General features: G+C 33.7%; 1 protein-coding gene across 1 annotated transcript in view; it reads left to right on the forward strand.

Annotated features, from left to right (window-relative positions):
• The first annotated feature begins 553 nt into the window (after positions 1–553).
• The window catches only part of LOC131932620 (2-amino-3-ketobutyrate coenzyme A ligase, mitochondrial), a 33996-nt gene continuing 6912 nt past the window's right edge, over positions 554–27637 (forward strand). The window contains exons 1-10 of the mRNA XM_059289553.1: positions 554–589; positions 5095–5327; positions 6556–6645; positions 6916–7135; positions 9719–9815; positions 12436–12522; positions 13339–13421; positions 15910–16019; positions 20983–21084; positions 21248–21326. Coding sequence (XP_059145536.1) covers positions 562–589; positions 5095–5327; positions 6556–6645; positions 6916–7135; positions 9719–9815; positions 12436–12522; positions 13339–13421; positions 15910–16019; positions 20983–21084; positions 21248–21326 — 1129 coding nt within the window. The 5' untranslated portion in view covers positions 554–561. The remainder of the gene's footprint in view (positions 590–5094; positions 5328–6555; positions 6646–6915; positions 7136–9718; positions 9816–12435; positions 12523–13338; positions 13422–15909; positions 16020–20982; positions 21085–21247; positions 21327–27637) is intronic.

Genomic DNA, 27637 nt, shown 5'->3' on the forward strand with positions numbered 1-27637 from the left:
TTTATAAATTTAAATGCGCTTTTTGAGAAATTCGAAATAGCGTAAATTAGTACTTCACTTCAACGGAAATTGCAATTCGTCAGAAGGTAGAGAATTAGATCTTTTACTTACATGTTAAATTTCATTTATCTATCTGAACAAGTACTCAAGTTATAGTACTTATAGGCTTTTGAAAAATTCAAAGTAGAAAAAGTACCACTTCCGGTTATCGGAAATCGCTCAAAAGTTGATATGGATCTACGATTTTGATAAAATACTTATATATGAAATTTCATCAACCTAGCTGTAACGGTACTCAAGTTATCGTGTTTACACACAGACAGACAGACACACACACAGACATACGGACAATATTGCAAAGTTATGTTTTTCCGTATCAGTGAGGTGTAAAACGTAGAGATTTGTAAAAATCTCGATTTTTATTTTTTGCACGATTACAAGACTTTCTCTATACCTCGTATATACGAGAAAGTAAAAATCTAGATTTAGGCCCTGTTTATAACACTTCACTCTTCAAATTATAAAGTTAGTTTATTCATAAACAATTTTTTTTTTTTTAAAATGGCCTCAATGTGTAAACATGTCATAGGTAGGCCCTGATAGATTCTAGTTTCTAGCTACTAGATCTAGATCTAGATTTGTCTAGATCTTTATTTATCTAGATCTAGATCTAGAAATATAGCAATACTAATTACTATAGGCTATAGGCCTATAGTCTAGTTGAGTATATATATACTACTAGATCTAGATTCTCTATACTATATAATAAAAAAAAATCAATATAGGCCAGAAATTAACTTTAAACAGCAGTGTCTGAGAGCAAGATTTGCTATATAAACAGCAGCCATTTGTAAAATAGAGTGGCTTCCCCCTGAATCTCGCGCTTAAAGCTTATAAAAATAAAACTTAAACAAGATGGCTGCTATAGTAAATGTCAAATGAGCATGGTTGCATCTGTTGGAAACATCGCTAGTCTTCATTTATTACGGAAAAGTTTTAATTCAATTGTTTAAAAACAGGTACATAAATGAAACAAGGAAACATGTTTGTATTTTAAAAAACATAAATCCTCCTCAAAATGTGAAATAATTATTAAAATTTAAGGAGTCACCTGTTTTTCACATTATAAGTCGCGGGCGATTTTAGACGGAGTGGTCTAGCGGTAGAGAGCTGGGCTGCTAACCTGTAAGTCTCGAGTTTGAATCCAGGTTCAAGCCAGTAGACCGTCCCTGAATCCACCCAACTCTGATGGATACCTAACTCACGTTAGGGAGAGTAAAGGCGGCTGGGCATAGCGCTGACCACACTATCTCTTCATATGCCGAGGTCACAGAAACAAGTGAACTCTACTTCACTTGCCCCTTAGACCGTCAGGTTTGAAAGGGAAACTTTACTTTAAGTAAAATCAAAATTTGAAAAAGGATAACGTTAGAGTTAGAGCTGTAAGAGGGTTGAACCACTTTATCCACTACCATTTAGAATACCACAACCATGTGAAAATACCATAACCATAACCAGTCATTCTGTTTACAATTATCATCCATATGGACGTCTCACGAAAGTGCCTCTCACATTTACTATCCAGGCCAAAATCACTCTCCCCATTGAGTCACACAAAGTTATATACATCATCTAAGATGATCAAGACAGAACTAACACACAGTTGACACAATACACAGGGTTCGTACGCAGTCTGGAAAGTCTGGAAAAAGTCTTGAATTTAGAAAAGTGAATTTAAGACTTAAAAAAGTCTGGAAAATCGCTAGTTTTTGGGCTGGATTTTTTAAAAGTCTGGAAAAAGTCTGGAATCCAGTTTTAGAAACAAAACTTCGAAGTCCATATTTTCCAAGTTTAAAAATTGCTATTTTTAGGTGAAATTACTCCATTTTTTTCCCCGCGCTTTTGCGCGGGTTTACACTGTTGTGACTTTTCGCTGGTCCGCAGAAAAAAACGGATGCTCAGTTACTACGTCATTGGAAGAGGAGGGGAAGAGAGAGAAGAAATATTTTGTGTTGCAACTGACCGTGTGAATGTGTTACAAGTATTTAAAATTGTCAATTAAATTTAATGAAAGAATGATCGGCTTCAGAATTGTTAGGCTCTCGATTTTACCCGCTATTTTTCATTGTTTAAGTTTGCACGCAGACAGTCATAACAAAAAAATTATGTGGGAGGTGTATGAATGGTAGTTTAGATATAATTTGTCTCTGAGGGTCATCCGTTTATGACATCCAGAAAAATTTAGGATTTTACCCCCCCCCCCCTTCCACACGCGTTCACTTACTTTGGGTTAATATTAACATTTATAAGATTAATAAGTCGCGAGGCCTCCTTGGGTTCATACCCGTATTTGTTTGCTTCAGCGGTCGCTTACCAAAGAGGTACTAATTTTATTTAGGAGTCGTCCATAAATGACGTCACACTCGGAAAAGTCGGAAGGAGGGTTTCAGAAAGTTTGACGACAGGCTCTTGCAATAATGTTAGGGTAGATATAAATACCGTGTTTTGTTTACACACTGAGATGGTTTTTAAAACACAAACATAGATTTCAATGCTGACGACTAAAGCTAGACTACCCCGCCCCTTCTTGTAACTACGGTCACTTGTGTGAACTCACCATGACCCCAAGTTTGTAGTTGGTACTGCTTGGTAACGAGGGTGGGGGGTATAAGTCACATCACAGTTCCTGTTATGTCATATTAAACAGGCATACTGAAGCCTAGACTACTATGACCTCACAATGACCCCTTCAGCGTGTCTTGTGGTTGTGGGGGGAAGGGGGGAGGAGGGTACCGGCAATTTTTTTTTTATTGCAGACCCATTCCTCAGCAATTAGTAGTATAAGTGTATAAGCATAAACAGTGAGTGATGTGGTTACAGCCTGCAGAATGTTTTTTTTTGCTCCAATTTTTTTCTTTACAAGTAGCCTATATTAGGCTACTTAACAAGAGCAGACCTAAATTAATACATTACGTTAGTATTCTGTAAAGTAATTAACTCTCACTATTATACAATACCATTTTAATAATAGTTTAATTGAAAACATAAGCATTTTGATCATGAACAGATTACATAAGTCTAATGTTTAAAACAAAATAGCTGCATCATTTTAATCAATTATTTTAATTATTAAAACTTTAGGTGGAGTTGAGTTGGCAAACTTAGGAAAGTGATTTTCTGTCAATTTGGCTAGAGAAAGTTCAATATAAATATATCTCAACTGCCTAAAATAAATGTCAGTTTAGTACAAGTAATTATGAGAGTACAAATGGTGCATCATTTGATAAATTATTCGCGAACACATTATCTGTATAAATTCTGGAATTTTTCAAAAAAAGTCTGGAAAATGTCTGGAAAAAGTCTGGAATTTCATTTTGAAAAAGTAGTACGAACCCTGAATACAGCATCCAGTTTCTGCACTAAACATCACTATCTTTTCTCCAGGTCAACATTTCGTGCATTCATTATATCTTTCGCACCATCATTCGTTCTCACCAACATACCACACATCCTAACATATAACTAGAAATAGTTATGTTCAATTAAATTAAGGGAGGCATAGCACTGTTCTATAGTAATTGCCATAGGCCAATTTCAATACTGCACATCTATGCTATTAATGAAGGTATATTCAATATGTTGATAAAACTGCAGAGGATTGCTAGAGAATGAATGCAATTAAAAATTATGCAAGAAAATTTTTTAAAATGTATATGCCTAAAGAGTAGGCCTATTGGTAAAGATTAATCCAATCAGTGCTTCTTCCAAACTTATTTCTTGGGGGGATGGGGGGAACACTGCTAAACGTATATATTTTCTATATAAATTCCAGTAGACTATCCCGAAGAGATGCCTGGAAGAAACACTGAATCCAATTAGGGGCCTAAAGTAGTGTAACTGCCTTACTACCATCTTTCAAACTTCAGACTGTACCTTAAAGTTGTTTTTGAAGATGTAAAGATACAATTTTGCTCACACTGATAGAGTATGTTTACAATATGGACATATGTAAATAAAATAAAACATTTAAACTTTCGTCCAATGAAAGAGTTTTCTTTAACTACGCTTTACAGTGTTCAGGGCAAATAAAATAGAGTTCAACTGTTTTAGTGAACTCAGCATATATACATACTAGACTACCTAGTATTCTTGGATTATCATGGGTTTTGGGGTAATTCATAAATTAAATCACACTTGTTTGACAATTTTATCCTTTTAACTAATTAATTTTGGTTTGGCCTACTTTCCTCTGACAGTTTAAAGCTAATTAATTGGTAGATCTAGATAAATTTATTGTATACTTAATTTAGAAGAGCTATCAAATGTATCCTATTGAAAATTGATAATCTTGTTGGAACCTAATAAAAATTGCAAACAGACGTTTTGTTAAAGCTATAGCCAACAGAATATTTAGCTTTATAATGCGTTAAACTTTTGAATGGGCAACATGGTCTTCAATGGAAGCCATGCTTGCTGTGAAAATAAGTAAATCAAGTATTTATTCTGAATTTTTATAATTAAAGTTGTGTTTCTCAAATGAATATATATCAATAAATTATCATTTTAAAATAAATTTGTGTGTAAACCTGGGAAAAAAGAACATTATTCCTAACATAAGTATGTATTTTACAGCTCTACATAAAGTGCAGATGCACTGATCAAGCGGAACAGAAAAAAAAAAAATAATACAAACTTCTGACTTCTCACTTAATTTAGCCCGAATGTTACGCAAATAATTCCCAGTGTTATAATGCACTAGTGTGGCAAAAAGGAACTCGATCCATACAGCCGTCTGGATTTCTATAACATACACCCAGTGTGCCCGCTGCAGACATACTTTGATTTTATATATATATATAGATGAGTACACTAGAAACCATTAAATAAAATAGGTACTTTGTGCAAACCTTTATCTTCCAGGATACATGCATGGTACCCAGCAGAGCTAGGTGGTTTTAGTTAGGGCGTATCCATTCTGCACTCAAGCAGATAACAAAATTTAAGATTTTCAAGTTAGCCATATACCCTTGATTACATCATTCTTTTAAACTGTTACCTGACTTACTAGTTATTAAATTTGTTTGGTTGTTTTAGCGAGGATAAGACCAACTGTATCTTTTGCTAGTGTGCACCTACATGAAAGAAAATGGAGTTCAACACTAAGCATTACAACATCAATTTTAGAGAAAGAGTTGGCAAGCATAAGAGCTGCTGGCACTTTCAAGTCAGAAAGAATTATTACATCACAGCAAGGTCCTTCTATCAAAGTATATGGAAGCAAAGGAGAAATTCTTAATTTTTGTGCAAATAACTACCTGGGTCTATCAGTAAGTAAAATTTGCACCTACTGATAAATTAGGGTTTTTACTAAGAACCATAATTTTCTTCACATTTTCTCTGTTTTTGTTTAGAATTTATAAAACTATTGTTAAACTAGGCCATTAGCCAGTACTACAAATAATAAGCTCAATAAATAAGTCAGAAAGAAACTGATATATATCCATTGCTTCACCAGCCCCATTTATCCTCATCTTACCCACTGATCTTAATGCCTGCACCATTGACCTCACCTACTATACTCTTTACATGGGAAACCAAGCACTTTCAAACACATACAAATTCACATTCTCAAAATATGCTAAAATCAGTAAAAACAATTTAGTTTTTTAATTTAAAGCATCAAGTTTAATTTAAAGTGAGTGTGGACCTCTTCCTATAATAATATAATTTTCATAATAAACCCATGTCAAAGTAGTCAATTGAGGTTATCGTCAAATGTTACTGGCAGTTCTTTCCACATTAAATTTGAAGTCTCTGATGGTGTTATGACTATTTTAGGTTTTTCTTACCTTTAACTGCAGTGGTGAAGATGGTAGAAATCAATACACCAGGAGCAAATGGAAGAATGTTCTTGCAAGAATCCTACATAATTGCTTAATTAGTCTGTCTCATCTTAAAGTAACTCAAAAATAATGTAAATATATCTTTTTTAAGAATCTTAGAATTCTAATAAGCTTTTTACTTTTTTTAAAATAAACAAAATTTTTTCCTAATTTATAGTTTTATTTGAATGACCTATGTATGGTAAATATGCCAATATAAAACATATAACAAATTTATTTTTGACTGTTATAGGGCAATAACCACTTATGTTAAAGATGTGGGGCAAATGTAATTGATTTAAGTGTTAAGGTTTTTGTTGGACATTTATAGGTCTTTACAGGTCTTATTCTCACTAATTATTCTTTACCAAATTTCTAACTCCTTGTAGTTTTAGTCAGTATATAGTGTTAATAAAGAGTTAATTCATCAGTTTCATCATCAATATTTTCTTAAGCATTCTTTTCTTGCATGTTTCATTGCAAACTACCACATAACTTTTTCACTTTGGAAGTGAAATTAAATCATAGCAGCAGGCAGACATTACATTACAAAGTCTTTTACATTCCTCTTGTCTTGAGAAGCAACATCATTTTCAGGTTAGCCAAGAAGAGAGCTTACAGATCAGTAGTGTAAAGGTTACAGATCAGTATGAGAAAAACTAATTTATTTCAGAATCATCCTGCTGTTATAGAATCTGGGAAAAGAGCTCTTGATTCTCATGGAGCTGGGCTTAGTTCTGTTCGTTTTATTTGTGGGACTCAAGTAAGAGCTATTTTTTAATCTACTGTACCAGGATTTAGTTTCATTTTGTAAAATAGGTACTTCTTTGTTATAAAGACACATAGTTGAGCAATTAATCTTCTGAAGATTTTGAAGTTGAAGTCATTCATTTGATTTATATGTTGACTTTACTTAAATATGAACGAACAGGTTATGTAACACGTTATGGTATGTGTATTTTCTATAAACAGTTTTATAGATTTGTACTTTATATAATTATAGTGGTTGTATTTTTTTATTTATTTTTGAAAGGACATACATAAAGATCTGGAGCGGAAAATAGCAAAATTTCATGGAAAAGAAGATGCAATACTTTACATCAGCTGCTTTGATGCTAATGCTGGATTATTTGAAACTCTACTCAGTCCTGAAGATGTTGTTATATCAGATGAGTTGAACCATGCCTCAATAATTGATGGAATTAGACTCTCAAAGGCTCACAGAATTCGCTATAAGCACAGAGACTTAGAAGGTAATTACATTAAATGTCCATCATTGTTGGTGTTTTTAGTTCTTTTTATCCAAATGATGAATGCATAAAAGTTCTTTTAATTAAGTTCTTAATTTATAGGCCTCTTTACTTAAATTCAACTTAGGAATCTACCAGACCTATGTCTTTCTGTAGTCTACATGTTTGTATTAGTACTGGTACATGAATCAGGAAAAAGGCGCCTGATTCTATTGCGCGAACGACTATAACATCCCATCTTATCCATAGCCTATCTTTGAGTCATAACTATATGCTAAATATTATAGCATTAGGTTTAGAAATAAGCATTTTGGTTATTTTGGTTTTCAGCACCCGCCCATGCCCTTAACAATGTTATATAAGGAATTGGGACTGGTCACTTCTAAAGTCATTCCGAAGTATTTTTTGTTACCACTGCGGGTCGTTCTATAACCTCAGTAGTTAACAAGGGGCTTTGACATGCTGATATTTTTGTTCAGTTGTTTTTTTACAAAAAAATTGGAATGTTTGTATAAGAATATATGTCCTCTGGTAGTTAAAACGGTCTTCCAGTGTTTTCTCAAAGGTAAAACGTTTTTTTTGTGCACCGCTGGTGCTTATGTATGACCTCAGGAATTAACAAAAAGAATTTATTTTTCAATATTAGCTCATATAGTTTTTCCATACGGTGGAGTCTTTTATCCAGGTGTATGGAAAAATATAGCCAGATGTACAGAACCAAAGTAACCTAAAAAATGTTTTCAATAGTCATTGTTTTTCACCAAATTAACTATGTTTATGTAAGGAATTCGATCTGGTCACTTCAAAGGCTTTCCGAAGTTTTCCCTAAGAAAACAGGATTTTTGTTACCCCCCTGGTCATTTTACGACCTCAGCGTTATCAAGGGGTTTGTATGTGGGAAAGTTTTTTCGTTATATACTTTTCCTTATATAGAAATACTAGCCGGCCAGGCCCAGCACTGGCCTCTGTGAAAAAACTATTAGTAAAGGACCATGATTTGTGTGTTTATTAACCTTTTATCTACTGACGGTACTTATAAGTACCACTTTAATTAAGTGCCTGTATTATTTTTAATTTAATACGAATTTTTAAAAACTATTGATGTAATTAATAGTACTATCTCTCCTGAGTCGCCGGTAGTTGGAGGGTTCGATGTTTTTTTAAAACTTCTGGTGTGGCGCCATTTTCAATGTCGTGGATTATCGGTAATTCACAATTGTTCTGTACAGTTCTCACACACGTTCCTAATTTCCCTTTGTTTTACCTTATTTTTCAACCCCAAATATTTTTTGTAGTCACCTTCAATAGTCAGGCAAACGTGTTTAACTTCTAGTTATACAATTTTAATCAAATTGTCTTTGTATGAGATCGATGTTTACAAGTGGACTTATAAGTACCGTCAGGGCACACGGTCATTTTTTTTTTAGGATTTCTAGGAAATGGCGGATTTTCGATGTGGAGTGACATAAATATTATTTTGATAATTAATTATTGAAATGTACTCAAAAAATTACATTTACACATTTATAAGAAGGTTAGCATATGGTTAACCTAAGAAATATTGAAATTACATGTTGATTTCTAGTAGTAAAAGAATAACAATAATGTAGGTAGCAGTTGCAGGCTCGTTTACTAGTTTAAGTATACTTCATTTGTATACCAAAGTCTAGTTCTAGTAGTAAGATTTAATTTGTTAGTTATATTTACTGCAATCAACTGTCTTGCCTACAAAGACTATAGTAACCTTTCTTATCCATAGTCTATTGCACTTGCACTGTTTAAAACAAAATTATACACCATACCGCTCACAGGTTGTCCGCAAACCGAAAAATAGAAGGAAACATAAGGGACATTGTGGAGTGGCGTCTAAACTGTTATTGATTTTAAAAAAGAATAAGTTCAGTGTATAAAATAAATAAAAGGCAGAATTTAAAATATGTGTGTTTTACTTACTACATTGCACTTGATCAATTATGTAATTTTTTTTTTCCCAACACCAAAACAAAGTAATAAAAAGTAAATTCCCCCCCCCCCCCCTTCCCCGCTGTGGGTTTTTTTTAAAGTGAACTAATTGTGTTTTCCTAATTTATCAAGGGACGTAATGAGTGCTAAAGGACTAAATGTAAATATTTTTCAGACACAATTAGAATTTTTGTGAAGGGTGATACATTTTCTTTAATTTTGTTTAATGCACATGTGATGCTGTCAATTAACACTATGAGTTTGAAAAATGAAATTTGTTTTACAACACCTTCAATATTAATTTTTTATATCATTAGATTAGACGATGAGCACTTCAGATATATCACACACTGGTGATGAAGTCTATTTTTTTTTTGCTCTATTTCTTTGTAATCCACTGTCCGCCCGATGTCCACCGTCTGCCACATACTGAATTGAACTTTATATATTAGATATAGATAAGAATATACAATTAAGTTTAGGGAGACAACTCCTTCGTTATTTATTGAATAACAATAGAATTTAATTATGAAATAGTTGAAGTTATTGAAGTATTAATATTATTTTGTTCTGTTTTAAATGTTTTATTTTCTACTCACAATCTTTAACAAATTTATTTGTCAGATTTAAAAAATCATTTAGTGTCAGCTAAAGGTTGTCGTCAGAAACTAATAGCCACTGATGGTGTCTTCAGTATGGATGGCAATATTGCCCCACTCCGGTAATAATGATCTTAGTTTTAAATTATGATATATAGTAGGTTGTCTCATGTTTATGTTTTTTACAATTACTCTGAAATAGATATTGTTACGACTGTGTGAGAGGTTTAAGCCACTTGTTCACTACCATATGCAACATCACTACCATATGACTGGATTACAACCTTAGCTAGTCATTGTGCCATTTCACATTCAGATGACCAGGTGACAATTTATAGATAAGGCGAACATATGAATTCCTTCTCCTAATTTGTTCTGGTATTAGACTTGTTTCTAATCTTCATCTACATACACATGTCACAAATCAATCTCCCGACTTGAGTCACACCGGTCAATATACGTCCTCTCACCACGACGATCAACATAATAATAACTCACACACAAATGCACAGCAACCAAGTTTCTACCCAAAAATGTCACTATCTTTCTATCTGCAGTCATCCTTCTAATGTGTTCAACGTACCCTTCGCACCAACATTCACTTACGCCAATCTATACTTGAAAAATGCATCATAAAAGATATAGTAACAAATTTTTCATTTTATATATTTACAAATTTTTGCCATCCTTATTTTGATAACGATGCATACATTTATTGGTTTTTAAAAGCCTGGGTGTATACTGTATTGAGTAACAGGTAAGGATAATTGGAAACATCAATAATTAGTAGCTTGATGAACCCAACTCTAACTTACAACTGCTTTCAACAACAAAATCTGTGTACAGGTTCTTGTTTCTTTATTATTTAAGCATGTATATATTGTTAACTAGCCGTCCCGGCCAGGCCCTGCTATGGCTTCTGTGAAAAACCTTTCTGTTAAAGACCATCACCTGTGTGTTTAGTAATCATCATAAACCCGGCATTGCCCACCCAAACCACAACCAACCAAAACAACAAAACGCAAACATAACGCTAACACAATTACAAATACAAACGAAAACAAAAACCTAACAACAAACCCAACCACAAACACCAATACCAACCAATAACAACACAATAAAAAACTAAAAAGCAAACAAAAACAAACCAAATCCAAACGCAAAACCAACCAAAAACACAAATACAAACCCAAACAAAAAAACACAAACAAAAACGAAAAAAGAAAGAACAAAAACGAACCAAATCAAACCGCAACCACTAACGCAAACCCAACGGCATCGCCTATTTTAGCTTAATATACGACTATAGTACCCCAACTTATTCATTGTCTTTTGCACTCACTTAAACGAACGCGCCTGTTTCAATTTAATGAACAATTTTAATACTCCAAGCTTATCCGTAAAATACCTACAACATTTGCACTTGATCAATCCCCGCTAATTATGTAATTATTTTTTTTCCCAACACCAAAACAAAGTAATAAAAATACTTAAAAAAAACTTTTTAAAAAACAAGTTTTTCTTGTGGACTAAAAAATAGAAAATAACTATTTACATACATTTGATGACAAAAAACGTGGGTACGTTCACCATCAAATTTCCCGACCCATCTGCCCGACCCACGTTTTTTGTCATCAAATGTATGTAAATAGTTATTTTCTATTTTTTAGTCCACAAGAAAAACTTGTTTTTTAAAAAGTTTTTTTTAAGTATTTTATTTTCTCCTTTTTAGTCCGTTGCTACACATGAAAAACGTGGTTTTTAAAAAAGTTTTTTATATAGTTTATTTTCTACTTTATCTAATGACTTGATTAAGTATGAATTGACTAAGTGTTTATAAATACACGGACTAAAAAAATCTTGAGCGACCAGGATTCGAACCTGGGTTGTCGCGGCCACAACGCGAAGTACTAACCACTATACGATCACGGCCAGCGCGCTCACATCGATTGGGGCCGAAGTAACTGTGTCAATAAGCCTTCAGTCTTGTCGGTATCTTTAGAAATCATGTCCTCAATTTTATGGTCCTTTGGGCGTAATTAAATTAAGCTAATTACGGTCTCTAATTGCTCATTTTTATGATTGCATCTGAAATTGTTAGGCGAAAGTAGCATGCATGCCAAATTTCAGGTCTCTAGAGCAATCAGAAGTGGGCTAATTTTCGATGTCAATTTTAACAACAAATAAATCCACACATCCACAAACGCGAAGCTGAGTTAAGAAAAACGTGTTAAAAAGTAAATTCTTTTCCACTAATGCAATGGTTTTATAAAGGGAAGTAATTGTGTTTTCCTAATTTATCAAAGGGAAGTAAGTGCTATAGGACTAAATAAAGACATAATTAGAATTTTTGTAAAAGATATTTTTTTAAAACTTGTGTTTAATGAACATGCCGAAAATTATTACTTTCAGTTTGATAAATAAAAATTATTTCCCAAAACTTTCAATATTAATTTTTTAACTCATAAATTTAGACCATAAGGACTTTAATTATCTAACACTTAAATCCATTGAAGTATGTCAACGACAAACTTATTACATACAGAATTGAGCTTTATATATTAGATGTAACCTACACACATGCAAATCCCCAATAATTTAAATGAAAGGAAATAAAAAATGTTTGCAAACATAATTAAATTAATCATAACATATAGTTTTATTCTTTTCACCTGCTCTAACAGGTAGGTGCGTGTTAAAAATAACTTTCCAGGGTTCTGATAGACAATTTTCTTTTATCAGAGAAATTTGTGAGTTGGCCAACAAGCATGATGCTTTGGTTTTCATTGATGAATGTCATGCTACAGGCTTTTTTGGACCAACAGGAAGGTTAGTAATTGTATGGTCAAACAATGTTTGACAAGTAAATTTAACTCTGTTCAAGATCTACATACTAAAGATCAAGCACTGATGCAGTTTTACTCTATGAGGAATTTGATATAGATGCCATTGTAGATGCTGGGGCACTTGGAAATGAATATTAAAGCAATTATAAACTATATCTTATACTTAGCCAAAGAAATATGAAGTGGCATACAATTTGAATTGTGCTAAAAGTTGGTGCTTAAAAAGATTTAAAAATCTAAATCAATTTTTTTTTAAATATAAGAATTGCAGAATATTTCTGAAAGAATTTCATTTAAACAGTTTAATTGTTGTTATGTGTTAATGTACATCAACAGTTTCCCTATGGCTATGGCTTAAATTATAATGCTGCTTGGCTTGAAAAAAGTTGAATGGACACTTATCTTTTTGAGAGTTTGCAATCCTCATTTTCTTATTTATTTGTTTCAATACTTTTATTTGTTTTAATACCAAAGCAATGCAATATATCAACCAAAAAGAGAAAGAATAAAATCAATTTTAATTTTCTGGAAAATCTTTGCCAAAATGTCTTAGTTACTGTGTCATTCATTTATGTAAATACAGGACGAACACAACAATCTTTATAAGCACAATATTGAAAGGAAGCATCATTACAATTCAATACAGCTACACTAATGACAAGCCATATTCATTTTGTATGTGAAGGAGCTAAGATATTATCTGCACTTCTCTCTGGTTGTGATTTCTTCTGCTACATTTAATATTTGAATCTTATGTAAATATGAAGTAAAAAAATGGGTATATGTTTTTTATCATCAGGGGAACAGAGGAACATTTAAATGTATCAGGACAGGTGGATATTATAAATTCAACTTTAGGGAAAGCCTTAGGTGGTGCTGCAGGTAATATATATATATACACACATATATATGCACATATACCAGACATGCCTACAGTCTCAGCAAAAATGGAATAGTTCTGCTTTTTTACAAAAAATCTTGTCCTGTTCCACCATCCCGTTTTTGTCAGTTTGTCCGTTTTTTTTAAATAATAAAGAAAAGTTATAAATCGAATTGAAAAAAAAAGAGCAGGGAAAAGTGATCATCTCCCTTTGGCACACATTTCTGTTTCCTAGTTTACCTACAATATTTACAAGTACAAGTATCATCTAATTCTAGATCTACTAAGATAATGTGGACAATCTAGCTTCTGGACATTCTTTTTAGTATTTGCAATTAAATTGTAGATTTAAATTATGCCTTTAATATCATGTAGGGAGAAAAATACAATAATATCATGCCGAAAATGCTAATTTCTAGATCAAGTATGTAGATACTCATTACTTTTAGAGAGATCAACCTTGTTAAAGTTGTAGCTACTAGTACTAAGAAGAGTAAGACTAAGAAATTAGTAAGAAGTAACTAGGACTTTTACAAGATAGGTCTAGGTCTTAACTTATAGTTTATATTCCATACGAAGCCTTCAGCATTTGTTGTTCATATAGCTTAGAACATAGCTGGGCAGGAACTATCAAATCAATAATAATAATGTAATAATGTTATGTTCAAAGCTATTATGGTTTTTATTGGGGAGGGGGGGGGGGGGGGGGTCTTCGGTTATTGGTTAACTTTTTGTTTTAAATATAAGCTGTCATTAAGCAGTATTTAAATGTAGCAATGAGACTAGTTATATATAATTAGAATAATTTAGCCAATAGATTATGTGTAGTTTGTGAAAAATATTGTAGTGCAGCCCATTCATTTGGATCCTGTAGCAACGATGTCCATGCAATATGTATATATATATATATATACATATATATATATATATACATATATATATACATATATATACATACATACATACTAGCCCTACCGGTCAGGTCCTGCACTGGAATTTGAAATAAACTTATTTGTAAGGACGTGACTTGTTAAACTAATTAAACACCTCCGCTCCATAGGGATTAAAATTTTCAATTAAAGGTCTATATGCAAAGTTTGGCGTTGAGAAAATATAAACACAAACATTAACTCAAACATGAACGCTAACTTAAATGGAAATAAACAAACAAAATCACAAACGCAATCATAATAGCAAACATAAACCGATAACGAACATGAATGCAAACTTAAACAGAAACATAAATATAAACAACGAGCCGACCCACGGCATATCATACACTGCTATTTAGTTGTTTTATTTTCTACTTTTCAGTAATTCATAATTTGTGAATTCGACTGTACCATTGCTGCCACTGAATATATTTGCTTTAAAACACTATCAGTATCTCGTTAAGGATGATAACCCCCACCCCCTCCTTTCCCCAATCCCTACCCCACCCCCCTACCGTGAAAGCAGCCTCTTCTTAGTTACGTTCCCTAAGTTTAAAATCGTTTCAAACTATATTATCTGCCCCTAATAGCCGTCCCTAAACCCGGCTCTAAGATTGTAAACATTTAGCGTGAACCACAGCTCACCAGACCTTGTAGGGGTGGGGGTGGTAGGGAGCGCGCTTACAGCTTGGTGTTTTCTAGGGTCTCCAAGAAGAGAATTATATATATAGATAATGCAAAAAATAAAGCATACAAAAACTTAAACTTAAATGCAAACATAAACAATAATTCTAAGAGAAAGATAAACGCAAACGGAATCATAAACGCAAACTTAAACAACTAATAATGCTAACGTAACTTAAATGAAATCATAGAAGGACATATGCTAACAACTCCTAAATTGTTATAGAATAAAAATAATAATTAGTAAACAATACATTCTATGTATAAAATAAATAAAAGGTGGTATTTAAAATACCAGATAGGTCCTACACCCTTGATTCCTAAGATCCACACTCAAGGCTTAGCAGTGGCGCGCTTACCGCCGTACCACACCATACCAAAATACATAGTAGTTATACATCTCTAATAGTTTTAAATTTCGCCTAATCCTTAATTTGGTACATTTATACATTGAAACCTTTGTAAAAATCTGAAACCTAAAGTTAGAAGATACAATAATTTGTATTTATGAAAAGCTAAACATTGTTATAACAATCAGTATCAGAGTACATTTTTTTTCTGCTAATGAAATCACATTTATAACCCTTCAAGTTCAAGGTAAAGAACTTGTTGTGTTTATTAAAACAACCAAATAAAATCAGCTTTTGATTAAGAAAGAATCTTTTAAGACATTCTAAAGCAGAAATTTCATAATTGAAAGAGAAAACTATCAAGATTGATGAAGCACAAAATCAGAGCTATAAATAATGTTTCTTAATAGGAATCACTCTAGGGGCAGTGCTCCTTCATTGAATTTAAAATAGAATAGTCTTTACTTTTATCATGATGTATCAACCCTAACTGTTTATAAGTGAAATATTGGAATATTTTACAGGAGGCTACACAACTGGACCAAAACAACTTATAGATTTGCTACGTCAAAGATCAAGACCATACTTGTTTTCTAATACTCTACCACCTCCAGTTGTGGCTTGTGCTAGCAAGGTAGATAGAAGCTACTTATTTTACTTTTTAAAAAAATATATTTACTTTCTGGAATAGCCTACTGAGTATAGAGGAACAATAATTTAGTTTTGTAGTCCTGCGAAAAATTTAACTGTTAGCACTATGCCCAGACCTTTAGTTCCCTGGTATAGTTCATTGTAGCCTACATGATGTCATCTCTCACATAGCAATAAAAATGTGAAAAATTTTAATAGTAACAGCATGTTTTACTGTTAAATGATGTCGAAAAACTACTGACTACAATCTTGGCAAAATTTATTATTTTATTAACAACACTATTTAAAGCAGTATTAATATGGCAATCCTAAATTTTTAAAAAGTTGTAATCTTTAAGCATCTTCAATTTCCCATCTATATACTACTAAAACTTGAATATTTATTTGTTTGTTTTTTTTTTTGTTTTTTTTTGTTTGTCTGATTGGCTAATGGAGAGAATCTGCTCTATGTGTAGAGCTGTAAAATAGTATGTAGGTAGAGAACAATTTTTGTTTTCAGACAGACTGTTAATCACAAATTTATTTAAAGACTTTAATTAATTTATTGATTTATTCATTGGTAGATTAACCAAATTAATTTTAAAAGTTTCAAACAGTGGCTTTACTTTGACTGAATAGTGACATTACATGATTTGTTTACTTTTTACATCAACAATGGCGGCTTCTATCGAAGAAGATTGTGTTGCCATTCCAATGTTTAACGCGTTCTAAAGCTAATTTTCTGTCGGCTATAACTTTAACAATACGTCTGTTTGCTGTATTTATTACGTTCCAACATTTATATCAATTTTCAACTGTCTCTTTCATTTAGTTTTACAATAAATTGCTCTAGATCTACAGATCAGCTGTCGAAGGAAGAAAAAGTTATGAATCTAGATCTAGAAATCTAGATCTACAAGTCTAGATCTAGGTCACTAGACTTAACGTAAATTCTAGATCTAGACTTAATGTAAATTCCACATCTAGAATCTATTTCAGGCCGTAATTATTTTATATAGGCCCTAAATGTTCAATAATCATCTTATTCGATAATGCATAGATCTAGGTCCAATTTATCTATCTAGGTTCTAGATCTAGAATCTTTTAGATAGATCTAGAATCTAAATCTAGATCTATCTAAAATTTAGATCTAATCTAGATTCTAGATGTAGAATCTAGACTCAACGTAATGCTACATCTAGATCTAGACTAAACGTAAATTCTAAATCTAGATCCTAAAATCTATATACTAAACTATTTCAGGCCTTAATTATTTTATATAAATCTTTGTTTGTTTAGCTATGGAATATGCTAATTTGGAAATGCTCGATCTAGGGCCTATTTGCGTAACTTAAGATTCATACGCGGCTTCTATACCGCTTCTCACCTCCCTCCCCCGAGATGTCTGGAAGAAACTCTGATCGGTGTTTTAAAACACAAAAACATGTCTAAGTTGGGGGGGACACTGGGCAGGTGAAGTAGAGTTGACCTGTTTTTATAATCTCAGCATATAAAGGGATAGTGTTGTCAGACCCATGCTCAGCCGAAATAGGTGTTTTTAAAAGACAAAAACGTCTGAGGTGTGACCAGAGGCGTATCCAGGTTTTCGTTGTAGGGGGAGCGAAAAGAGCAAAAAAGGCGCCGAATTTTTAACACGTTCCATATACGTGTATTTTATATATATATATATATATATATATATATATATATATATATATATATATATATATATATATATATATATATATATATATATATATATATATATATATATAATTACTAGCTGTATGTCATTACTTCGCTATGATGTAAAATAAATTGAAAGTAGCACTCTGAAGAAATAAGAAAAAACACACAATGTAGGCTGACAAAACAAAAAATGTATCAATCTAAACAAAAAAACAAACAAAATATACACAACCTACAACCAAAAACAATGAAAGTAACACAATCTGTTTTGTAATTCTTGTAAAAAAAATTTTACATAATAATTCCTGGGAAATTTTTTAAGACAAGTGAAATAAAGGGAAATAATCACTTTCTTAATATAAATATGTATATATCTACACATTTAATTATAAATGTCAAAACAAATAAATAATTACTTTAGAATATAATGAAATTGTTTAAAACTATTCGTTTTAACAAAATGTTTTTGTCTATAATCAGAATGAAATATATCGTCATCATAAATGCTAAAGTATTACAGCATAATGAAAGTTTTTGAAATCAGAGTTGGTATAAAACTACGCTTTTCAAACTCATAGAAAAACATTCGAAATAACAGCCTACATTTAACTAAATGTCGGTCATTAGTTCAGATCATATATTTTTTAATTAGCTACTGCTTCTTTGTGTTCCTTAAAGATATATTTTTAACATAGTGATAGGTATGGGTTAGATCACCATATTGCTCACACACCTTTTTACTGCCCAGTCACTTTAGGTCAATTAGCCAACCCAGTGTATACCTAGGTGTGACATTAATGTCGCTCTACACAATTGTGGTGGTGAGGTGTGGGGTGGGGAGATAACCAACTCAGAGTGAACATAGCGTCAGTTTTTAGATGACTGTTCTAAACATACATATATATTACACATGTATACTGATTCAGAAATAGATTTAAATAAGTAGCAGTGGTATTATGACAATATTTTTTTTTACAGAGGGGTCCATGGGGGAGGGGGGGGGTTGTAACTGTTTCATATAATTTGTAATCGTATCACTATCGCCCAAATTGTAAGAATATTACTACTACTTCATCGTGATGACAATGACGTTGTTGACGTGTCAAAATTTCCCCACCGCTACGCAGCTTGCCCATAAGTAAATTTAAATAGAGGTGCCACAACAGTTGTATTTGTTTCTGTATTGTAATTTTAAAAAAATTAATCACACGATTCAAACTGTATAGATAAAGTAATTATGTGTAAAGTTTTATGTATAAAATTTTCTAATGCAATTATTCGTAAGCAAATACATTATATAGTTGCCTTAAACTTAACACCCCTCTTGCCAAGTGGTACTACCGGTAGAGGATTTTAAAAAATTCCAATGCATCGTAATGGTTATTTTTAGAATGGCAAACTGATGCAGCTGTTAATACGTGTTGTAAACGTAGACACTACTAGACTAGTACAATGATGCTTAATTGCTGCATGAAAAGAAATCTTGTGATTTACATAGATGTGCCGACCAAAAATATTTTTTTAACAAATATCATTGTTTAAAACTTTGAGTTTAAAAAGTTTCCAAAAAGGCGCCACTTTGCTGAAAATGGCCAGAGGGGGAGCGGCCGCTCCCCCTGCTCCCCCCCTGCGTACGCTACTGGGTGTGACGTCTATTTGAAGGTGGGGTCTGGTTTTTTGTGACGATAAGTGACGGACGTGATATTTTTTTATGGATGACCCACAGTTATCCAAGGGTAGTCTAGTGGAAAATTAAAATGATCCTTCATTGAATACAAAGGGACTAAATGGATTTTTTATTGTATGGAATGGGAATTCCATTGACTTCTCTCATCTATCCAAATCGCACTCTCACAATTAATTTCATTGGCAATTATCACCATCAGCTCACGTTGGTGATGTGCAACTCTCCAAGGCCTGATGCACTGTAATGGCACAATTCATTATTCCTGTTGTGAGTTAAGGAATGATTGTGCAGCATAACCATTGAAGAGAAGTATGAGTAACACTTCAGCAAACCCTATCGCTCATTATAAATTTAACAGACAGACAAAACAAATCATAAGGGATTGTGCAATAAAGATTTAAAGAGCGTGATTTCATCCACTTTTTACTTTGACTGCAAAAAGAGATGGAAATTTATGTGATGATCCATCTGTTGAAAGCTCAGCTATCGCTAGTCCACAGTTTGGCGACTGGTAAAGGTGGAGGAAGAAATCTATCTGTTATTAAGCTGAAATACATTTACCATCCATGCATTTAACAATCTGAGTAAAAAAAACTGGCTAGTTTCACACATGAATATCATGCCAACTCTGATCCCTTGAGAACATTAAGACACTGTCTCTACCCCCTTCCCCCTCATCACAAAAGTCTTAAGTGTGATGTCATTTATGGACTACCCCTGTTTGCAATTCATTTTTTCACACCTTTTCATTTCCAATTAAATAAACCTGAAGTGATCTCCCCTAAACTTTCTCGAATATTCTTATGTAACTTGGAATATAGACATGATTTTTAATTACTTAAACTTTTAAAAATAGAATAGAATCTCATAGAAAAAAAGAATTGCGCACCAAGCGAACGCCAAAACAAAAAGTTCATAATAGTGCGCAATATTATTAGTACTTTATAAATTTACATGCGGTTTTTTTTTAGAAATCGGAAATAGCGTAAATTAGTACTTCCGGTCAACGGAAATTACTCAAATTTTGACAGAAGGTAGAGAATTAGATCTTTTACTTACATGTGAAATTTCATTTATCTATCTGAAATAGTACTCAAGTTATAGGCTTTTGAAAAATTTAAAGTACCAAAAGTACCACTTCCGGTTATCGGAAATTGCTCAAAAGTTGATACGGATATACGATTTTCATAAACTACTTATATATGAAATTTCATCAACCTAGCTGTAACGATACTCAAGTTATCGTGTTTACACACGGACACACAGACAGACAGACACACAGACATACGGACAAGATTGCAAAATTATGTTTTTCCGTATCAGTGAGGTGTAAAACGTCGAGATTTGTAAAAATCTCGATTTTTTTTTTTTTTTTGCACGATTACAAGACTTTCTCTATACTCCGTATATACGAGAAAGTAAAAATGTAAGTATTAAAATAATAAAAACATTTCTATTATCTGATTGTACTGGAAATGCCATCCCCCTTACTGTTATATAAAAATATACAAGAAAGTTTAGGTTAGATCACTCCCTCTTAATTTAATTTTTGTAAATAAGCAGCTAAAAAAAATTGTTTCAAATTCCACAGGCTCTTGATATTGTAATGGAAAATCCTGACCTGCCGAAAAAAGTTCTATCCAATACAAACAGATTTAGAACTAAGATGCTAGACGCTGGTTTTACTGTTGCCGTAAGTTACTTCAATTAAGAGATTTTGCTGCATCATCTTTATTTTTGGAATCAAAAATTCAAAATTAATCTTTTAAATAATACTGAAGATATAAGTTCCAAGCTTCTAAATCTGACACAATTATTTTTGTTAAAATTAAAAATAGTTAATTATATTATTTTAGGGAGATCCATGTCATCCTATCTGCCCTGTCATGCTTGGAGATGCCAGGTTGGCATCTCAGTTTTCTGAACAAATGCTTGGTAAGTTATTGTTTTAATAGAATTTTTTAAAATGTTTTCATTCTCAATTTTAATCAGGTGTGCTGCTTTAGTTCAACTGATAGGGAGTTTTTGTTGAAAAATTGGAAGTAAAGATATATTTTGCTTGTTTTGATTTTTATGAGTTGGAAGAATGATCTTCTATTTTTAACAGTAATCTTTTCTTCCATTAGGAAGTGTACTTTTAGTTTTATTAATAGTTATCTTTTATATTTAATTAAAATGAAGCTTATTATTTTACTGTCCTTACCTGAAACAAAGCGTCGAACAGATTCGCATCTTATTTGCCCGCTGCTTCACTCACACCGCTGCGATAAATATTGGCTAAAAATTGACGGCGTCTACGTTCTGTTAACTGTCGATCTCTATCATCTTGGTTTAATATAACCCTTGGCAGTCGAAATAAAGGAATCACTTTAGATCTGCCACTTCGAGTATCACAACCTTTCACCGCACAGATCTCCATTTTGAATGTAGATATGTACACCGAGATGGCGGATGTTTACATTCACGAACGGACGTGACGTCATATGAAAGGACTCTATATGTATATATATGTGTGTATATGTGTGTATATGTGTGTATATGTATGTATATGTGTATATATGTGTATATGTGTGTGTATATGTGTATATATGTATATATGTGTATATATGTATATATATGTATATATATGTGTATATATGTATATATATGTATATATATATATATATATATATATATTATATATGTATAGATATGTAAATGTGTATATATATATATGTATATATATGTAAATGTATATATATATATATATATATATATATATATATATATATATATATATATATATATGTATATATATGTATATATAGGGTAAAGGAGGGCGTTAAGAGCCGTGTGGTATTAAGCCCCAATCAACACCCCACCCCCACAAAACCCCCAATAACACTGCTAATCTATTTCTGAGGTAACAACCACTGCTGTTCTTTGATAACAGAGAAGCAGAGGATTCATTTTATGTAATTTATGACCCACTTGGCCCAATAGGGAGAGGATGAAACAAGATTTAATCCCACTGCTCTTTCCCTAAAATTTCTCATCTCCATAAAACCATTTTGTGAACTTTTTTTCCAAATAGACATAACTTGGGAAACTTCACTTTGTAATAAACCAAATGAGTTTTTCAATCCCATTCTTTGTGCCTGTATTAAAGCATTGGTTGTTGTACATTTAACACTATTTTTATAGCTATAGCTAGAATAGTTTTATTTTGGTGAATTTTTTACTTTCTCGTATATACGTAGTATAGAGAAAGTATTGTAATCGTGCAAAAAAAAAAAATCGAGATTTTTACAAATCTCGACGTTTTACACCTCACTGATACGGAAAAACATAATTTTGCAATCTTGTCCATATGTCTGTGTGTGTGTGTGTCTGTCTGTGTGTGTGTCTGTCCGTGTGTAAACACGATAACTTAAGTACCGTTACAGCTAGGTTGATGAAATTTCATATATAAGTATTTTATCAAAATCGTAGATCCGTATCAACTTTTGAGCGATTTCCGATAACCGGAAGTGGTACTTTTCCTACTTTGAATTTTTTAAAAGCCTATAACTTGAGTACTATTTCAGATAGATAAATGAAATTTCACATGTAAGTAAAAGATCTAATTCTCTACCTTCTGTTAAATTTTGAGTAATTTCCGTTGACAGGAAGTACTAATTTACGCTACTTCCGATTTCTCAAAAAACTAATGTAAATTTTAAAAGTACTAATAATATTGCGCACTATTATGCGCTTTTTTATTTCGCGTTCACTTGGTGTGCAATTAATTTGTCTACGAGATTTTATTCTATTTTTAAAACTTTAAGTATTTAAAATGGATTAAAAATCATGTCTATGGCCCGAGTTCCCATCCCCTGTTATCTATTATACTACTAAAAGTCAAGTTTGTTTACATGTTTGAATATTTATTTGTTTGTTTGCCTGATCGAAAATTGTGATATGTTCGACTCTATCTGGAAAGCTGTAAAATGGTATGCAGGTAGAGAATAATTTTTTAATGCAGACAGACTGTTAATCACACATTTATTTAAAGACGTTAATTAATTTATTGATTTATTCCTACGCAGAATAACCCATTTTTTTTTAAAATGTTAAAACCTTGACTAAACTTTGTGGGAATAGTGACGTCACAGGTTTTTGTTTACTCTTTAGTACAATAAAATGGCGGCGTCTATTGAAGAAAATTGTGTTCCCATTCAAAAGTTTAACGCATTCTAAATCTAATTTTCTGTCGGTCATAACTTTAACAATACGTCCGTTTGCTGTATTTATTACGTCCCAACACTTATATCAATTTTCAACTGTCTTTTTCATTTAGTTTTATCTATATACTACTAAAAGTCAAGTTTGTTTACATGTTTGAATATTTATTTGTTTGTTTGCCTGATCGAAAATTGTGACATAGTATAGTATAAAAATTCACTTGTGACGTCACGAGTAAATAGCTAAAATGGTAGCGTAGTCAGCTCTCATGCAGGAGGCACGGGTTCTAGACCAATATGTCAATGAAATTTTTTTTTTCAATTTTTTTTTTAGATGTGAATGATAACGTTGCCTATCTGAACTTGGCAAGATACAGGGCAGGTGAAGTAGAGTTCATCTGTTTCTTTGTCCTAAGCATATGAAAGGATAGTGTGGTCAGATACATGCTCGGCTGGAATTGTTTTTTAAACGATAAAAACATGTTGTCTGAGACTTGGCAGGACACTGGGCAGGTGAAGTAGAGTTGAGTAGGTCACCTGTGACGTCAGTTTATGAAGGGATAGTCCGAAATCGGTGTTTTCGGTGTTTTTAAAAGATAAAAAACATATATTTGAATGTGGGGTCTGTTTTTTGTGACGATAAGTGACACTGCAGTAGCGTACCGAGGAGGGGGGGGGGACGGTAAGGGAGGGGAGGCGGGGGGTGGGGAGGGGAGGCGGGGGGTGGGGAGGGGAGGCGGGGGGTGGGGAGGGGAGGCGGGGGGGGGGAAGGGGGGGGTGGGGAGGGGAGGCGGGGGGGGAAGGGGGGGTGGGGAGGTGGAGGGGGGAAGGGGGGGGGGACATATGTTGGGGCGCCAAAATGGTTTGGAAAAATAAATTGATAGGTTGAGGGGGGTTCAAATCGAAAGTTTGAGTGGGGGGGGGGGTGCACATCAAAAGTTTGAGGGGGGGGGGGTTCAAATCGAAAACTTTGTCCCCGGGCGCCGGGAAGGGTCGCTATGCCTCTGAGTGACAGACGTGATGTTTTTTGATGGATGACCCCCGAAACCCACAGTTATCCAACGGATGACGGGTATTCTAGTTTTATATAAAAATATTCGAGAAAGTTTAGGGGAGATCACTACCGGTTTATTTTGCACAGTGATTATTGGTGCCAAAACAAAATGGCCGACATTTGTCCCATTTTACCATGCTATAAAGTTTTTATCATTATCAGAGTAAAACTTGACTGATCATTACCATAATGGTTTTATTTGTTAGATAATAACTAAATCTACATGAATACATTAATTTTGTCCACTAGCTTGCCTGTTCAGAAAAGTTATAACAGATACTGTTATGTGGTTCTTGAAACCCTATGTGCAAGTTTCTCATTTATTATGACACTGGCATAGGAATAGTTAACGCAAAATGTATTAATTGTTTAACAGACTGTGTCTAAATGATAGAAATACAAATCTAACCTGCTAAAAAGTAAAAATTCAGCCATCTGATGTTAGCCAGGTAATTTTTTAAATGGTACACAGTACACGTACTTATTACCCATAAGGGACAATACAGCCGACTCAGCCCCCACCTGTTTCTAACCAACCATAAAACTTCTAATCTCTTTGTAGGTAACAGGAATAAATGTACTTAGGTCTCAGCCAATCTGGGGTGGTATGTTATGTAATTTATGACCCTTAAGATCCAGCAGGGAAGTAAACAGGCACATTAATACCACTGCTCCCCCCCTTACAATTTCTTACCCCCATGATACTCAGCCCCCACCAGTTTCTGGCCCACCATAAAACTTCATCTCTTTGTAGGTAACATGGATTACAGTTACAGATCTCAGACAATCTGGGGTGGCATGTTGTAATATAAGACCTTCATGGTCTAGCAGGGTGGAGACCAAAGAGGAATCAGTACCACTGCCCTCACAATTTCTCACCTCCATGATAGCCAGACCCCACCTGTATCTAACCCACCATAAAACTTCATCTCTTTGTAGGTAACATGGACTTAGTTCTTAGATCTCAGCCAACCAGAGATAGCATCTCCTTATGTAATTTATGGCCCTCAGGGTCCAGCAAGGAGAAAAAAGGGGAAACCAGTACCACTGCTCTCCCCTCACAATTTCTCACCCCCATGATACCCAGCCCCCACCTGTATCTAACCCACCATAAAACTTATCTCTTTGTAGGTAGTATGGACTTAGTTCTTAGATCTCAGCCAACCAGAGCATCTCCTTATGTAATTTATGGCCCTCATGGTCCAGCAAGGAGAACAAAGGGGAAACCAGTACCACTGCTCTCCCCTCAACATTTATCACCTCCATGTCGTGTTATGTAATGTATAGCACACATGGCTTATCAGGGGAAAGCATTAAGGCAGATTAGTTAGTACCAACCCTTTTTACATACAAGAATGTTAACTCTGGACAGCTACACACTAGTATACTAGCTACACACTAGGCATACTAATGTGCCTACTGTAAACTACTAGACTGTAGGCCCTATGTACACCTGCAATTGTAGACTGGGCCCATTGGGGCCTAGTGATAGCTAGGATCAGTTAAAGTGTGTGTACACAGCATTAACTATTTTGGGGTTAGAAATTAATTATTTTTATTGCGGAGTTAGTCTAAACTAGGAGATAATACTTATTGCCCCATTGCCCGACTCCTTTCACCCCAAATGCTGAATTCGGGGGTATGACAATAAATGTTCAATTAAACCCATTTAAAGTATATTTAATAGACTTTGTTAGAATAATTTTGCCATATTTTCATTACTAAAAAATTCTTAGATTAGTAGAAATCTTTAAAAATGTACAGGTGCTAAAAAGTGTGGCTCTTAACGCCCTCCTTTACCCTATATATATGTATGTTACAGTCAAAGCCCGAAGTCGGCCAATGCTAGGATTGGCCAGCCAATCCGCGCATTGGCCAATATCGCCTGCCATAGGTCGGTCAAAGTCCGAAACTTTGCTTGATTTCGGCCTTTGGCCGGCCAGTCCGCGGACTGGCCATGGTGGACCGGCCAAAGTCTTAATTAGAAGATCATCTGGCTAGGGATGACCGGCCAAAGTCCGAATTAGAAGATCATGAGCAGATTTTGGGTTTTTTTTTATGCCGTAACGTTCATAAAATTAAGTCTTTATTGATTATTAATTAAAGTAAATGACAGAAACATTCAAATTTTTTATTGTACTATAGTCTTAATCTATCAATATCATCATTTGTTACAACAAGTTGAACTTTTATGGCATTTAGAATTACATAGCAGCTTGTTATTTTTACACTTGCAGCGATTTGTTGTGCACTTAGTTGTGCAATTGCAGCGAGTGTAGCCTTGGCCCCCAGTCAATGATTGTGAAGATGCGATGGTTCGCAGTGATTTTTCCTCAGTGCCAACTGACGACAATAAGAGCAGTTTTTCGTGAAGAATTGAAAACTCACTTCTAGCATACAGTTGTTTTAGAACACCATGTTCCGTTCCTAATTTGTAGAAACCGCCCTCGACGCTCATGACAACTGCAATCACGCTTTGCGGATCACCGTGACCTCTGTCAACATCTGGAAAACGGATGCGTACATTGTCACCCACTTCAGCATCTTTAAATTTTGTATTTGATGTTTTAAGCATCTTAGCACCTTGAGTTTGCAAGCCAGTATGAGCTGCTGATCTGTGTTCCATAATGTCTTGTTTGTCGTGACACAATCTGCAGGTAATGTTCCCTCCGTACCCTTCGTCTGCTTCATTGGGTATTCCACAAATAGCATGGACATCGTTGCCACAGGATCCAAAAGAATGAGCTGCACTACAATGTTTTTCACAAACTATATAGAATCTGTTGGCCACATTATTGTCACGCAACTGGTCTGGGCGTTCCGCCACGACAGTAGATGTGTTAGCTGAGGATGTTGTTGCATTTATGGCAACTTCCATTTCTTGTTCAATGTTCTCAAGATCTTCCTCAGTAATTATTTTATCGAGACCCCATATATGGAAACTAACATGAATTTACATTTTTTTCCGCGGACTGGCCATGGTGGACCGG

Source organism: Physella acuta, unplaced genomic scaffold, assembly GCF_028476545.2.
Source record: "Physella acuta isolate Inbredline_101_S28 unplaced genomic scaffold, ASM2847654v3 ptg002232l, whole genome shotgun sequence".
Taxonomy (NCBI): domain Eukaryota; kingdom Metazoa; phylum Mollusca; class Gastropoda; family Physidae; genus Physella; species Physella acuta.